This window comes from Gambusia affinis, linkage group LG21 (genome assembly GCF_019740435.1).
Source record: "Gambusia affinis linkage group LG21, SWU_Gaff_1.0, whole genome shotgun sequence".
NCBI classification, from domain to species: Eukaryota; Metazoa; Chordata; class Actinopteri; order Cyprinodontiformes; family Poeciliidae; genus Gambusia; species Gambusia affinis.
The window spans coordinates 2,645,627-2,661,429 of NC_057888.1; the positions used below are offsets into that span (position 1 = coordinate 2,645,627).

Genomic DNA, 15,803 nt, shown 5'->3' on the forward strand with positions numbered 1-15,803 from the left:
TAGACGGCTCGTGTTTTGTATTCGACTGCAGCTGCAACTCCATCTCCTTTTAAAAACACTGTAAAACCACAAATATGCATCCATCTACATATCATTTAAACTAATGTATTAACTTATTTTTCTTGTGTCTTGTGACGTTTACTGTGCTGTCAGATCAGCACAAGCTGTCACCACCAGCAATCACATGACTGCGACTAGTCGACATGAAATGTAAAAACTCGCGAGACGTCCTAGAGTCGACTAGTCGACTAATTGGTTCAACCCCTAGTACAAAATAAGCATTGACCATTAAATCAGAGCTAAATGTACTGTCAAAACAGACAAACGTCTATAAGCAATCTGCACAATTTGGAAATTCTTTTTAAATAATTTACTATCCGTTACACTGCCAATTCAGATTTTGGCTGATAGCAATTGTTTTGACTGAAATGTTGCTCAAAATATGAAGAAAGTTGCTGAATTGGCAACAGTGGGGTAACTATTGGTAACTGTAATCATGCAGACGTGTCCTTGTGGGCCAGTCTGTCTGTGGTTGATTTTTAGACCTTTGCTAAGGTAGGAAAAAATCGGCTTCACATGTAAAAACTGGCCAATCTCCGATCTCCCAAAATAAGAGAAATCGGCACCGATACATCTACTGGTTGATCATTTGGCGCACCCCTATTTCTTAGTTACATTTTTCTAGTTTAATGAAACACGGTGGTTCTGGAACCAGATGGACGTGTGATGGAGGCTGAGGAGATTTCCTTTTCATTGTAGTCACTCTCTGTGTGTAAAAAATGAAGAAAGCTAAGGAGGATTTTAGAGGACAGGATGCGACTCCAAACAAAGCAGTCTGGCTGGTTCTTATCTCAACAGTTTGCAGCTGAGGATACAGTCTAGTTTATTTGTTTAGCACATTTCAGCAGTTCAGATTTTTTTTACGCCATAAATATAAAAACAACATAAAGTTACCAATTCTGAAACATCAATAAACATTACATTTCAAATCAAAAGCACATCAAATATGTTGATCAATGTTCCAGTTATTGTGAATATTAACAGCAGAGTTTTAGTCTTCTTGATATAAAGGAATTCAGTGTTTCGGCTGTTTTGCAGTTTTCTGGAAGTTTGTTCCAGATTTGTGGTAAATGCTGCTTCTCCATGTTTGGTTCTTGTTCTGGGAATGTAGAGCAGAACCAGAAGATCCGTGAGATCAGCGATTAATAAACTAGCAAAAGTATTTTAAAGTATATTCTCAGTAGAAGGACTATAGAACTGGAGTGATGTGCGCTATCTTCCTGGTTTTAGTCAGAACCCCAGCAGCAGCGTTCTGGATCTGATTGATTTTTTTAGGCAGTCTTGTGAGGGCACTGCTGCAGTAATCATGCGACTAAAGATAAATGCATGAATGAGTTTCTCTAGATCTGGCTGAGACATTAGTCCTCTAATCCTGGAAATGTAGAAGGCCGACTTTGTAACCATCTTTAGTTGGCTCCTAAAGGTCAAGTCAAAAAACTAAACCATACCAAGTATTTTTTGTCGAGTTTCTTGTGGAAATATGTTAGAAAACTTGAAATAAGATAAAACTACCTGATAAATAACTTTTCATCAAGATATATCAGCTTGTTTTAAGTCGATAATTCATTAATATTGTTGAAAAAATTGTTTAATTGGCAAATTATTTCACTTACGGAAAAAATTTCTTTTTAGAGGAATAATCTGCCAATGAAAATAGTAAAAAATTGATATTAAGGAATCATCTGAAAACAAGCTGATATTTCTGGCTGAAAAGTTACATGTAAGGTTGTTTGGTTTTATTGCAAGTTTTCTACAATTTTTACACTAAAAACTTGACTAGTAGGATTTAGATTTTTTTGCCGTGTAGACCCAGATTTCATACCTGATTTCCATTTCTATTTGTAATAACTGAGGCTGCTTTCTGACTCTAATAAGATGTTGAACCACGGGGTGCACTTACTTTTTAAAACTGTTTATTTTGGCTTGTTTTTAATCTATCTCCATGTACGTTGCGTTGCCGTACATGGAGTTCCGGTTGAAACCGTTTCCGAAGCCAATAAAGTCCAAATCATGGTGGATTCGTCTTGATTTATCCACCGTTGATAAATCAAGGTCCAAGGTCCAATCAACAGAAAAATTAAAATTTTTCATTAACAGAAAAATGTTTGTTTTTATTTTCATAAAGGGCATTAAAAGTCCCCACACTGACTCGCGGATGAGAGGCAGGAAGTTGTCGCCTTTAATCGAATTTCACCAACATTCCTGCTGTAGCTGTGAGTAATTTCCCATTTTGCTTCAAAGAAAGCAGACAAACACAAACATGTCGCCAGAGTGTTTGTGTTTGTCTTCGTTGGAGGTAGTTTGTTTGTGTTTCTTTATGGTCATGGTGATGCAGGCTGCATCTTCAGCTCCCTCTGTGTGTGTGTGTGTGTGTGTGTGTAAATGGCCTGTTAGCCATCTGAAAGCAGTCCTCCTCCTCCTCCTCCTCCTCAGATGATGAATCCCTCATATGTTTTTGATGTCAGCCATGAAGGCAGTTTGCGCGTTTAGGCCCCCGCGACCGCGCCGCGCCCCATTTCCACTCGCCTCATTTATGCTCATAATAAAAACCAGCGCGCGATTGTATACCCAATTTGCCAGGTGGTTATTGCTTTCTAAATTGAATGAGCCACCCTAAGTGTGATGGTTTAGAAGTTGTGTGCAGCTTTAAGGCAGCGTGATGGTTCCACAGATTTCTGCAGGAACACAAGAAGAGCCGAATTACAGAAACAGGCATCAGGATGTGCCAGAGAGGCTGCGGCGTTATTCCCATCTGGAGAGACATTTCACATTCCTTCCTTCATCCCCGCTTCTCTCTTTGTATGCACACTGTGTTCCCTTTCACCTTGCAATTCAAGTTGGATTCAGAGAACATCTGCGCAGATCATTCATGTCCGAGTGTGTAGGCGCGCCACAAGGAGTGGAGCCCTCGGTGTGGGCTTGGATGTTTTATTTCACACAGATTCATGCCTGGGCATGCAATGTAGGCTCAGTTTGTGCCTCTTAATTCAAGCGTCAGGTTTGTGTGACCTCAACCACTTCCATCTCATTGTGGTTGATGCAAACGCCTCCTCCTGCTGGTGGGAGGGAGGCGGTCCGCACAGAAACCCCGAGGTCATTCTGCCGCCAAAAAGCAATAAAAATTTACTCCTGCTTTTAATAAAGCAATTATAACTCATTGCCGAGTTCAATTAATTTTCTGCTTTCCGTTTAGGAAAGAGCTGAGGAATGTTGGACAGCAGAAATGAAGTGTTGGGGTGGAAATTTGCTCCATTGGTTCTGTTTTATTGTGTGACAAATAAACAATATTTAGTGAATGACTGGTTTTATACAATTAAAAATCTAAAAAAGTGGAAACAATACACACAGAGTCCCCTTTTACTCTGATACCCCTACAATAAATCCAAAACATACGCCTAAAGAAACAAATATAGTCCCCAGTTGAACAAAAAAAATTTTTTATATATATTATCCAAATCTCTTCAAGTTTTCAAAAGCCACCCTCCTTGTTATTTCAATCTAAAGGTTATTACCTTTAAAAAAGTATTATATATCAAATCAGGTAGTTTATCTCAAAAATGTCTACAAAAGAAATTATACCACATATCTTATATACTTTCGCTGAAAAGTGACAAAAAGTAAAATCAAAGTGTTGGTGTTTGAGGTGCAAACAATTAACCGACCTACGGTTAATGTCATCGCATTAAAATGAGTTTAAATCGATTAACAAACAGCGTCCACTACTTGCAGTGTTGTAGTTCGGCCTCCGCCCAGCAGGGGGCGCCGCTGGTTGACCTTAAGAGGAGCCGTTGATACAGGATTTAAAGATGGCGGCGGAGGGATAAAGAAAAACGGTTCAAACAAGAGTCCGGTTCGGGATGTAAAATGGATTTTAAGCGGTTCTGTTTTGAAATATAAACACTAAACAAGTTCCTGAAGTTACCACTTTAACGGCATTCATTCAGCCGAGACACGAAGGTGAGGATATGATGATAGAAAAATGGAGGGAAAAACGAGAAAACTGTAAGATGGCAATAAATACGGTTGATTTTGAGAAACGTGAGTTAATAAACTTCATGGAGAAAAGTCTAAATGTTAAATTAACAGCAACCACGGACGGTGCTCCTGTTTAAACGTCCTTCTGGTTCAGATATTTTATTCTTTTCATTTTTGACTTTTTATTCTGCAACCTAAGAGGCTCCTATTTTATTATTTCTGAGTTTAAGACATTTTGTATTTAATACAACGGATACAAAATAATAAGATTTAATGTTTTCTTTTAATATAGTATTTTATGGAAATAGTTGTTCTTTGTTATGAAAAGACTGTTGTAAATTCAAGTTTTTAATTAAAATGTCTGTTTAGTGAATTAATTAATAATTGCATCCATAGTTGTATCATCATTTGCGTTTTACATTATTGTGTGTAATAAATGCTGGTGCTGTGTGTATTTCAGGGGCTGTGTATCTAGAGGGAGGCTTGGAAGAGGCCCGGCAGCTTTTCGGGCGACTGCTTTTCAACACTGAGGTGAGTGCAGAAACATCTGTAAAGGTTCATTTTCTGACTCTGATAGAATAAAGTTTGTCTTAAAAAAAAAAAAAATTCAGCGCAAACCCAATTTCTTCATATCTTTATTCTTTGAGAAAGCTGCTGTTGAAGACATTACCTCCTCCTAATAATTGGCCAAACCTTCGCACTGCAGGTTCTGGCAAACCTTGAAAGATCTGGACAAAACCTGAGCATTGTTTGGAAAAAAAATCAAGCACAATCCTGGAACAGAGATGATAGTTTTGTTGGACACCTGCTGTTGTTTGCATGTGTGTAAAATCAGCTAGCATGCATAAATGATGAAGGAAGCGGTGTTTGCGTCCGTCCCGGCCAGAAACGCTATGAATCAATTAGCGCCGTACGACGCTAACTGGCGGTTCAGGTTGTTTGTGAGCCGCCCACCAACAGGAACCGGCACAACCCGACCAGAACCAACAGAAAACAAAAGAAGGAATCTGAAAGCAACACCTTTTTATTCATATTGGTATCAATGATGCTTATCCTTGTAGTGTGGGTTACTTTCATCAGAATTCAGATCAATATTTCAGCATTATGTTTAGCACTGGGGCTGATTTATTATTTTCTCTGTGTGTTTTCCCTGAAGTTGTGAACACATTTGGCCTTGTTTGTCTCTGCTCTTGGCCAAATTTACTGCAAATCTCTTCTGAGTTTGCAGCCAGTGTGTTGGAGTGCTGAAACGCCCTTGCTTCTGTTTTTACTGTCGTCGCGCGGCCATGGCAGTCGGCAAGAAAAACGATTTAGTTGAGGGCTGTTTGTATGAAGAGGGATTTGCTCAAACAGATTTTCTTTCTTTTTTTTATTGAAGAACTGCACAACAGATGTGGATGGGGAGGTTAAAAAAAAGCCCTGAAATTTCTTTTTATTACAGTAAAAACACCACAGAAACATATAAACATAAAAATATCTTCTGAAAAACTGTATTAATGAACGCCTCGTTGATGGTGGGAGGCATTGTTGTCATAGTTGAGGGAGGATTCTTCCAGATGGACCAGAAAAACCCACAAAAGCAAACACAGAACAGTTATAAATCAGGTCGTTTTCTTTATTTAATCTAATTTATGAAGATCAAAACTTTTTTTTGGCTTCACTAAACCCAAAAAAACATAAATAGTTTATGATTTTTGCACAGAAGTCTTGTTGAATGCAGATTAGTTTCTTTAAAGCAAACAGCTTGACAATCACTAACCACAAAACGTTGTGGGCGATGATGGAGTTTCATCTATTCATAAACCGAACCACACCCACTGAACAGTTTCCTATATTTTGTCACAATACAGCCAGAAACAAAAGTTGTTTCACTGGGATATGATGGGACAGAAGTTGACACATAATTGTGAAGCAGAAGTAAAATAATGCTATTTTTCTCTGGTTTTTGAAAATAAAATTGAAGTGTGCTGTGCATTTGTTTAGCCTTCCTAAGAGTCTTGTTACTGAGTCCACAGCTAACTTCTAGGAACGTTTTGCATCCTTCAAATTTGTTTAAATTCATATGTTTAAAATGAAGGCCTGTAAATGTCTTATTTTAAAAATCTTAAGTTGGCCTTAAATATGTAGATCAGATATCTTACATTTTGTTGTGGCAGGTCTATTCCATGTAGTTTATTTTTCTTTTTGATTTATGAACACCAAAGTTTGAGCCATGCACAGACTCGAGGCAGTTGAGGCTACCGCTAACTAGTTGCTAACAAACCATTGCTAGCTAGCTTTTAGCATCCATCATTGTTAGGTAAATTATGGCCAGTTGGCAAAACGACATTTCGTCTTTGCTACTGGCTCACTTCTTTTGCAGACGATGCTACACGCATTCTAGGCAAAAAAGCTTGCCACTTGTCTTAAATTTTATACACAGCGGTCTTTAAAAGTCTTAAAAATTAGTTGGTGAAACATGGAGAAACTCTGTACTCACTCAGGCTAATGCAAGGTAATGGCTACTTGAAGTCAAGCTAATTAAAACTAAGGGTGCAACTAGTTTCTTAGCAGGCTAAGAGCTACTCAAAATCATGCTAACTAACTCGGAGGCGAGTCACTTCTAAGAAAGCTAACAGCTACTCAGTAAGGCTTAATGCTATCCAAGCTACGGCTATTCAGGATCAAGCTAACTTCTTTAAATTTTCACCTTTTCTCCAATTACTAGTGTGTTTTATTGCAACTTTTATTGTAAAGTGGACAGAAAACAGACAAAATTGGTAGTTCTCTAGGTCTTTTCTAAAAAAAAAAATATAGTAAGTACTTCTAAGAGTTCTTCTTGGTTTAATTCACACACCTACGTTGGTCCTCATTGCTGAAGTCGTATGACAAAAATTGCGTCATTTTGATGTCAGCCTCATGTCGTTGACTTTTCTTGTTATAAGATCCCTGGTCAAGTCAAAGGTCAAATCAGGAGACTTGGGGCTTGAATAGTTTCTCCTTAAAGAAGGTCCAGTGTTGAGGATGATCACTGTATAATCAGTCAACTCCTGCTGTGTGACAATAGAAATCAATGATGTGAGGAAGTTTTTTGTCTTCAGGTTGAGCAAGAGTTCCCAAGTTGCATAAAGATGCAACCGTGAACCAATCTCTTTCTTTCCTTTCCTTTCTCCAATCCTGGTTCTGTATGAAAGACTCTTCAAGAGGGCATTCTGTCATTCTGCACCAAAATCCACATTTTTGAAAAACAAATTCCTTTTATATTGGTTAGTAATTGCATTTTCCACACCTATAGAGAGTATTAAAAAAAATCCTACCTGAACCTCAAGGAAAATTGCATTCAGCGAGTGACTCACTTGTTTGCAACAAATTGAAAAGAAGTTGAGATTGTTTTCAACTCCAGTTGGAGATCCTCAGACATTCAGATGGAGGATTGAAATAGTGTGGCATGTCAGCCCCCTGCTGAATCCTCCTGATGGCTGTTCTGTCACACAAAGCCGAGAGGAGGCAGATGGACAAAAGACCAGAAAGCCAAACACCAGCCGTGTGGCGGGGTGCGATGGCTACGGGGGTGGGGAACAGAGACGGACAGCCAGGCACTGATACCCACACAAGCCGCTTGGATCCTGTTGCACTTCCACTCCAACTCTGCAGAATGGCTCTTTACACAGCACATTACTGAAACTAATGAGATGAGGTGCAAAAATTTACATTTTTCTCTATCAAAATGTGGACGTTTTTTGCTGCTCTGGCAACTTTTCCTTTACATCTTTACATCTATTCCTCCTCTGGGACAGTCTGTTGTGACTTTACCTCAAGAGATGCTTCACCGACCTTCCAATCAGCAACAGGATCACTTCACATCGCCAGCTGGAAGAACTTGTTCTGGTGCAGATCGTTAACATAGAGAGAAATAAGGACATTATTTTGAAAAAGAAAAAATAAATACAGTAAGAAAAAGTATAGGATTGGTCCCTTCAATTAATCAATCAAGTTTATTTTTATAGCACATTTCAGCAGCAAGGCATTTCAAAGGGCTTTACATCAAATCAAACACAGAAACACAATGCAACATAGAATCAACAATAAAAACACAACATCAAGTCAGATTCCGTCAATAAACTTGCAATTGATTACGTTTCAAATTCAACTCTAAACAAGTGGGTTTTTAGTTGAGATTTAAAGGAAGTCAGTGTTTCAGCTGTTTTACAGTTTTCTGGAAGTTTGTTCCAGATTTGTGGTGCATAGATGCTGTTAGCATACTAACTGGATTATACAGACTTAAGAAGAACATGAAATATGTTGGTCAGTGTTAATTTATTATGGTTCAAAAGTAAATCTAAGCAGGTGGGTTTTTCAGTGTTTCAGCCATTCTGTTGCTTTCTGGAAGTTTGTTCCAGATTTGTGGTGCATAGACGCTGAATGCTGCTTCTCCATGTTTGGTTCTGGTTCTGGATGCAGAGCAGAACCAGAAGGCCTGAGAGGTTCTAGAAGGTTGAATTGATAACAAATAATTTATCTATTCCCTTCTTCCATCCATCTATTTTACACAGTAAATTCAAAGAGATTTGTGGAACGTATGTGACAAAAGTAACAATAAATCAATGCCTCATCAAAAAAGCCTCAGTATTTTAACCAAAACGACTAATCAGAATAATTGTGATACATAAAGTATTGAAATAACCGTTTAATTCAGTATTTGATTAGTTAGTAACTCCAGTTAGCATACTAACTGGATTATACAGACTTAAGAAGAACACAAAAAATACTGTACAAAAATATAAACATTCTGCATTTAAGATGAACAAAGAACAAGAATAGAAAATATGTTGCATACAGGAAACAGTGGCTTTTACTTTCCAATAATTAATTGGTTAATCAAATTAATAATCAACAGATTAGTCCTACACTGTATTGATATTGAGTCTGTTAGAAAAGGCTGAGATTTTCACATGCTGGAAAAAAAGAAGTACTTCTTTAGCTGCAGATGCATCATTTGGCAAAAGAATGTGCACACATTTGATCTAAACACTCAATAACACCAAACATCCATGTTTAATTCTCACCTGGCTCCACTATTCTTGTTTCCCTGCTTCCCCTAATCAGTTTGGCATTCATAGCAGGAGCCAAACCGTCTATTTCCGTCCCCACAGTTTTCCCTCCCAACACATCACCTTTCCCAGACTCTGGTTCCCAAAACAACAGGCCTTTATGTCGCCTCGGATGGAATCTAGCCTCATTGCACACAGAAGCCTGGAGGAGACAATACATGCTAATTTGCTAATGACATTACTATGGAGGTTATTAAAGCATCGACAGAGAGGCAGGAGGCATCATCTTCAGGGGGAAGCTGCTCGATTGCTCCCAACCTGGACTCGACGGCGATATTGCGTCGGAGACGTTAATGCCACCGTTCCGACCGGAGGGAAGTGCCTCTTTCAGGAGCAATCACAATAATGGTCTCTCTGGTCGCCCATGGGCTAATCTGTTGGATTTCATTAACACCGCCGTGCAGACACATGCACCTCCAAACGCCGAACTCCACAAAGGTTGCTGTGACAACTATGGCGGTCACCATGGTGCTGGGATAATGACTTTTTGGTAATACGGCGATGCGACGGGCTTCTTTTTTTCACAGGTGGGCACAATAAACAAAATGGTTTCCAGCTGGCTTCCTTTTCATCCCTCTTCATGCATCCTGGAGATTTTGTCTTTTTGTTTCTGAAATGGAAAAAAATGAGTCAGCAAGGCATCGAAAAACAAAATCTTACCAAGTTTTATTGTATAGTTTCTAGTGCAAATATCTTACTACACTTAAAGTAAGACAAAACTAACCTAAAAGTAACTTTTCAGCTACATATTGGGGAATAAAAGTAAAAAAAAAAAAAAGTTTTAGTTCCAATGCCAAATTATTTTACTTCTAACAAGTTCAGTGTGTTATAATTGCAATAATCTACCAATGGATCAATATTTTGTCCTGGTGAAAAATGACTAGTTTTGTTTAATTCATATTTGCACTAAAAACTACAGCAACAATACTTGGTAAGATTTTGTTTTTTGAGTGTACAGCTAAAGTAAACTTCAACAAAATGGACTTACTTGCACTGTAAAAACACAAAATACTAAAGTACTTTTTCTAGTTTCTAGTGTAAATGCCTCAGTATATTTGAAGTTAGACAAAACTAACTTGCATATAACTTTTGAACAAGATGTATTAGTTTGTTTTAAATCAATTTCTTAATATTGATAAAGATGTGGGCCTGTCACAATAACAGCATTTTCTGGACATTAAATAGTCGCAGAACCTACAATAATATTGTTAATCTGAGACCATCTTCAAGTAATTTAATGATAATAATGCAAGAACACATTCTCAAAATCTGATGAACTTTTAAACGATGGACCAGGAATTTGAAATAGCCGAAATAAATAAAGAAAATAACAGAAACAAGAAATAAAATTAATTATGAAGTTTTTTTAAACAAAATTATCTTTCAAAAGAAAGGATAGTTTAGACCAAAGCATCAGACTGAAGACTTTTTATCATTCAGTTTTTGGTAAAGAGAGAGAGAAAAAATAAATCAAACAAATAAAAATTAAGTTTCTTTTAATGTACTATGCAATTAATTAGTTGTTTATGGTGACAGGCTTATATGGAAGTGCAGATTATTTTACCTTAAACGTAGAAAAATATCTTGAAATAATTTGCCAGTCTAACAAGTACTTTTTAAAATCATAGTTAATGAATTGTGGATTAAAATAAAATTCTTTATCTTGCTGAAAAGTTCTGCTTAAGTTAATTTTGACTTATTTCAAGTGTACCAAGATATTCGCACTAGATAAGAAACACTTGGCAAGATTTAATGTTTTTGCAGTGTGATTGTCACTTTGTCACCTTGAACTCTTCAGACCCAAGATTCGTTTCATTCTGAATTGGTAACAGAACCATTATCCTATCAATATTCTAATAGAATTTTTAAAAATTTTTTACCGTGTCATTGCTCACTAATATCTTACAAAATAAGTCATTTTCTCGTTCGCTTTCACTGTTTCTAGCACTGGAAATTTCATAGTAGTGAAATTTAAAACGGCACCTCGACTGTTCGCTGACAGAAAGCTCCTTGGACTCCTTTTATGTTCGTATTGATCAGCAGTGCCATCTTCTATCGACCTTCCCGCCGCAATACCGCGTTTGATGGATTGATTGGCAGCTTGCAGCAAGAGACCAATTTGTCAGGGAGCATTGGACCTTGTCAGAGAAGTGGTGGTAGATGGCCTTCAGTCCCAGGGGCGGTTCAGTTCGGTAGGGAGGGTAGGTGGGGCGCCGTGGACTGTTCAGGCTGCTTGTGCGGCCCGAGTTTGAGCTAAGACTGTTTGATTCCTGATTCAAGTCAGGTAAGAATTAAGCTTACTACACTTTCATGTGTTGTGAGCAGTGTTGGCATAGTTACTTTGAAAAAGTAACTTTAATCGGACTACTGATTACTCCTTGAAAAAGTAACTTAGTTAGATTACTGACTACTTGATTTGGAAAGTAACTAAGTTACACTAAAAGTAACTTTTTAGTTACTTTCAGCAGCTGCTAACAACAACGCTCCGCCCCTGTAAATCACATTGAGCTTTGCCAATACTTAATTGTAAGCTATTTTATAATGGTAACATCAACAATGTGTCTCCACTGATAAGGTTGAACTGAAGAGAGGAGAAAAAAAAAAAAGCGTAATTTGTGGTCCAAGTGTTGTTTGGAAAACTCTAAGAAGGATTTAAAGCCCTCCAGAACTCCCCCTTCAGGTTCTGCGCATCGCTCAGCTACCTGATCTCCACAGCTCCACAGCTCAGATGGCTGCACAGATTTGTGACACTTATCGTAATATTAATAATTTATGTTAATTCTTTAATCATTATAATCATTGGCACGTTTATTGCGCTGTTCATATTGGTCTCGTTGTTTGCCGTTTTCTGGGCCAACTTGGCGTCATTCAGAGGTAATACATTAACTTGACATTAACAAAGACACAGCGGACGGATCATCCAATGATGAACAGGGAGACTGAGTAAAACTACCTTAATGACGGATTTATTATGAGTCTCTGATTTCCAAGCCCAAATGCAATCTTTAAAATAATCATCATTAAATTTAAAAATGTTTCAGCAGCTTGCTAAAACAGTTCAGGAATGCAGGTAGAGCCCAGTTTTCCACAACAAAATCTCCCTCCATTGTTTGAATTCTGTTGCATACAGGTTATGGGCCACATTAAACATAGAAATGACTTATTATGGTCTCATTTTAAGTAACTGTAGTCTGACTACTGGTTATTGCACTGTACCACTTTTCTTTTTGTCTCTAATTTTCACTTATTATAAACTATGCAGTTGACGGTGAAATAAACATTCGGCTTTTTCCCCCCTTGTTTGTAACACTAGAGGTAAATCTTCCAAATGGCTGTGATTCAGCTGCTGCTCATGATGATTTGTGGCCCAGTAATTATACCTTTCTTCTGCTGGAAGAGAGAGAAAGAAGAAAAGAGTAAAAATATTGTTCTTCTGAAATCCCCACTCGATGCTGGCTTAATCATCGTCTGCCTTGTCTTTAGGATGGCTGTAATTGAAACATTAGCTGTTCAGGTCTATATGCGGTGTGTGGGCGGCTCGTGTGCGCCCTGTGGATTAGTTTTAATCAAAAAATCCCGATCACAAGCCGATTCGCCTCGTGTGTACTTCCCTGATCTATTTGTTTTCCTCCTTTGGTTCCCTTTGCAGTTCCTTCTTGTGTGTATGCACATGGTTTAGATTGCATTACAATTTTGTGTGTGTGTTGTTGTTTTTTTTTTTTTAGAACCAATACTGTGACTGAAACAAGGCTGTGATAACATGAGATCCATTAGCCGGTGCTATCGATGGTCTTTAAGTGATCTCCACAGCCAGAGAGTCTTTTGTTCACAAGCAACGCCATGTATCCGGCGCCTTCCACCTCCAGTCCCAATCTTGGATACAGGCAACCAAAAGGAAGCATTCACTCAAACGTATTGACTGCCATCATGAATTTTTCATTGGCTGCTCAAGGCGATGGGCTGCCAGCTGGGTGTGTTGAGAAAATGAGGCTCCCACTCAATACCAATGGCCACACACACCATCCTGTCCATTGCATTTTAAAGTTTATCTTCTTGAACCTTTTAAACACCTGAGTGATACTGTGCTTTAGAGGACCTGTCCACTTCTCTATACCACTATGAATCACTCAACATCAGAGCATAAAGCTGCCTTTTGCTCCTTTCTCCTTGGCAACAGCTTGAGCACTTACTCCCCCCACTCTCCCTTGGTACTGTATGCTTTTCCAGCCCTCCATCTCTTTTCCATTTAATCTATAAAGTTACCTCAGAGCAATGTTGAAGAAACTTGTTGATTTTTGCACACATTTGCCTCCACAGCAAAGGTAGACAGTGTGTTTCTCCCTAGAGAAAATATACCTCCCAAAGCTACAGACTACCAACCCGCCTGTCGGTAACATGCTGTGTTTTCCACTCAGATACACCTCACAACCTCCCGTTTACCATCTCTGCAGTGCGTTGTCAGTTCTGAGTACTGACAGTATCAGAAAATGAGATAAAATGCAGTGTGCAGATAAAGATGTTCATTGTGCCAGTTGTAAGGTTTTTGCCCCACCACTGTTTCAGGGCTTTTTTTTGTTCCTAATAACTTAATAAAACTCAAAATTACATTTTTCTTCACACACTTATCAATGCTTGGTTGTGGAGCGGCAGGTTCCAGTCTCCATTGGGTGAGGGGTGGGGTACCGAGGTTGCCAGGGCAACATACAGAGACCTCCTTTGCTGAGGACAATTTGGAGTTACCTGTTAACCCAATGGCCATGTTTTTGAACTCTGGGAGGAAGCCAGAGAAAACCCACACAATGTTAACAGAGAGAACATGCTAACATTTTGAGGAACAAAAGCAAACGGAAATTCTCATGGGAATATCGAGCTAACTACTTTATCGGCTAAAAGGTGACCAAGGTAAAGGCCACTCATCTAAACCTGCTCCCCCTATACAAAACAGTTGATGCCTTAAATACATCTAAGAATAGGGAATTAACTATTAGCTTGAGTAACTGTTAGCATAATGAATATACTTTATTAATCCCCAGAGGGAAAATTGACATCAAGTTGTTTTTGATGCCAATAGTTAGCTTTATTAGCGTCTAGCTTGACTAACATTTTACATAAATAGCCACTTGACTGACTAGTCATTAGCTTCAGCATCCATTAGTAGAAACCGTTATCATGATAAAAAAATTGTTAGCTCAAGGAATTGTTTGTGCTAGCAGATCTTAGCTTGTGTGGCTTTTAGCTGGAGAAGCTACTGGCAGTAACAGCATTTAGCATGCTCCGGCTAACAGCCAGTATGTTGGTAGGAAAAGGTATTACTTTGAGTAGCAAAAATAGTTAATGGTCGAAAAAGGTGTCGGCTTCAGAGTAGCTGTTAGCATGATCCTTTTAAGAATTTGCACATTCAACAAAGTCACTCTGAATGTTGCGTACAAACTCTGGAGAAAGATTTTTGAAAAACAGATATTCTTATGGGCCTATCAAGCTAATCGTTACTTTTCCTAACAGCTACTCTGTTAAAAAGGTTACCAAGCTAATGAGCGCTTAGCTAAAACTGCTCCACTTTTCTAATTACTAGCTTGAGTGACTGTTAGCATAAGTAATTGTTGATACAAATAATTAGCTTTATTAGCACCTAGCTTGAATAGCATTAAACATGAATAGCTGCTGGCCTTATTAGCTGTTAGCTTCAGCGTAATTGGAAATAACTCATCTAAACCTGCTCCCCTATACAAAACAGTTGATGGCTTAAATACATCTAAGAATAGGGAATTAACTATTAGCTTGAGTTACTGTTAGCATAATGAATATACTTTATTAATCCCCAGAGGGAAAATTGACATCAAGTAGTTTTTGATGCCAATAGTTAGCTTTATTAGCGTCCAGCTTGACTAACATTTTACATAAATAGCCACTTGACTGACTAGTCATTAGCTTCAGCACCCATTAGTAGAAACCGTTATCATGATAAAAAATTAGCTCAAGGAATTGTTTGTGCTAGCAGATCTTAGCTTGTGTGGCTTTTAGCTGGAGAAGCTACTGGCAGTAACAGCATTTAGCATGCTCCGGCTAACAGCCAGTATGTTTGTAGGAAAAGGTATTACTTTGAGTAGCAAAAATAGTTAATGGTCGCAGAGTCAACAAAGTCACTCTGAATGTTGTACAAACTCTGGAGAAAGATTTTTGAAAAACAGATATTCTTATGGGTTCCTAACAGCTAAAAGGTTACCAAGCTAATGAGCTAAAACTGCTCCACTTTTCATAAGTAATTGTTGATACAAATAATTAGCTTTATTAGCACCTAGCTTGAATAGCATTAAACATGAATAGCTGCTGGCCTTATTAGCTGTTAGCTTCAGCGTAATTGGAAATAACTTTTAACCTTTTTTAAAAATCTGACTTGAGTAGTTGTTAGCAATAATTGCATTTAGCACACTTTGGCCAACAGCTAAGTAGAAAAGTTACTAGCTTGAGTCGCTTAAGTAATTGATGGTAGAAATGGCTTTTAGCTTTTTCTAGCTTTCTACTTTAGCTTTTAAATAACTGTTTGCTGGTATAAAGCTAAGAGCTATTTCTACCAAACAGCATTAAAGTAGCTACTAGCTACTCCAACGCTTTTTTGGTTCCTTCAAACTAAGGTCAATCTTAATTGCTGGTGTGAAGATAAACATTTGTTTTGCTGAC

General features: G+C 38.1%; 1 protein-coding gene across 2 annotated transcripts in view; it reads left to right on the plus strand.

The window, feature by feature from the left end:
- drosha (drosha ribonuclease III) overlaps nucleotides 1–15,803 on the plus strand; it is a 129,741-nt gene that overhangs the window by 68,992 nt on the left and 44,946 nt on the right. For both annotated transcript variants that reach the window (XM_044105227.1, XM_044105228.1), the window contains exon 23: nucleotides 4,496–4,566. In XM_044105227.1, coding sequence (XP_043961162.1) covers nucleotides 4,496–4,566 — 71 coding nt within the window. The remainder of the gene's footprint in view (nucleotides 1–4,495; nucleotides 4,567–15,803) is intronic.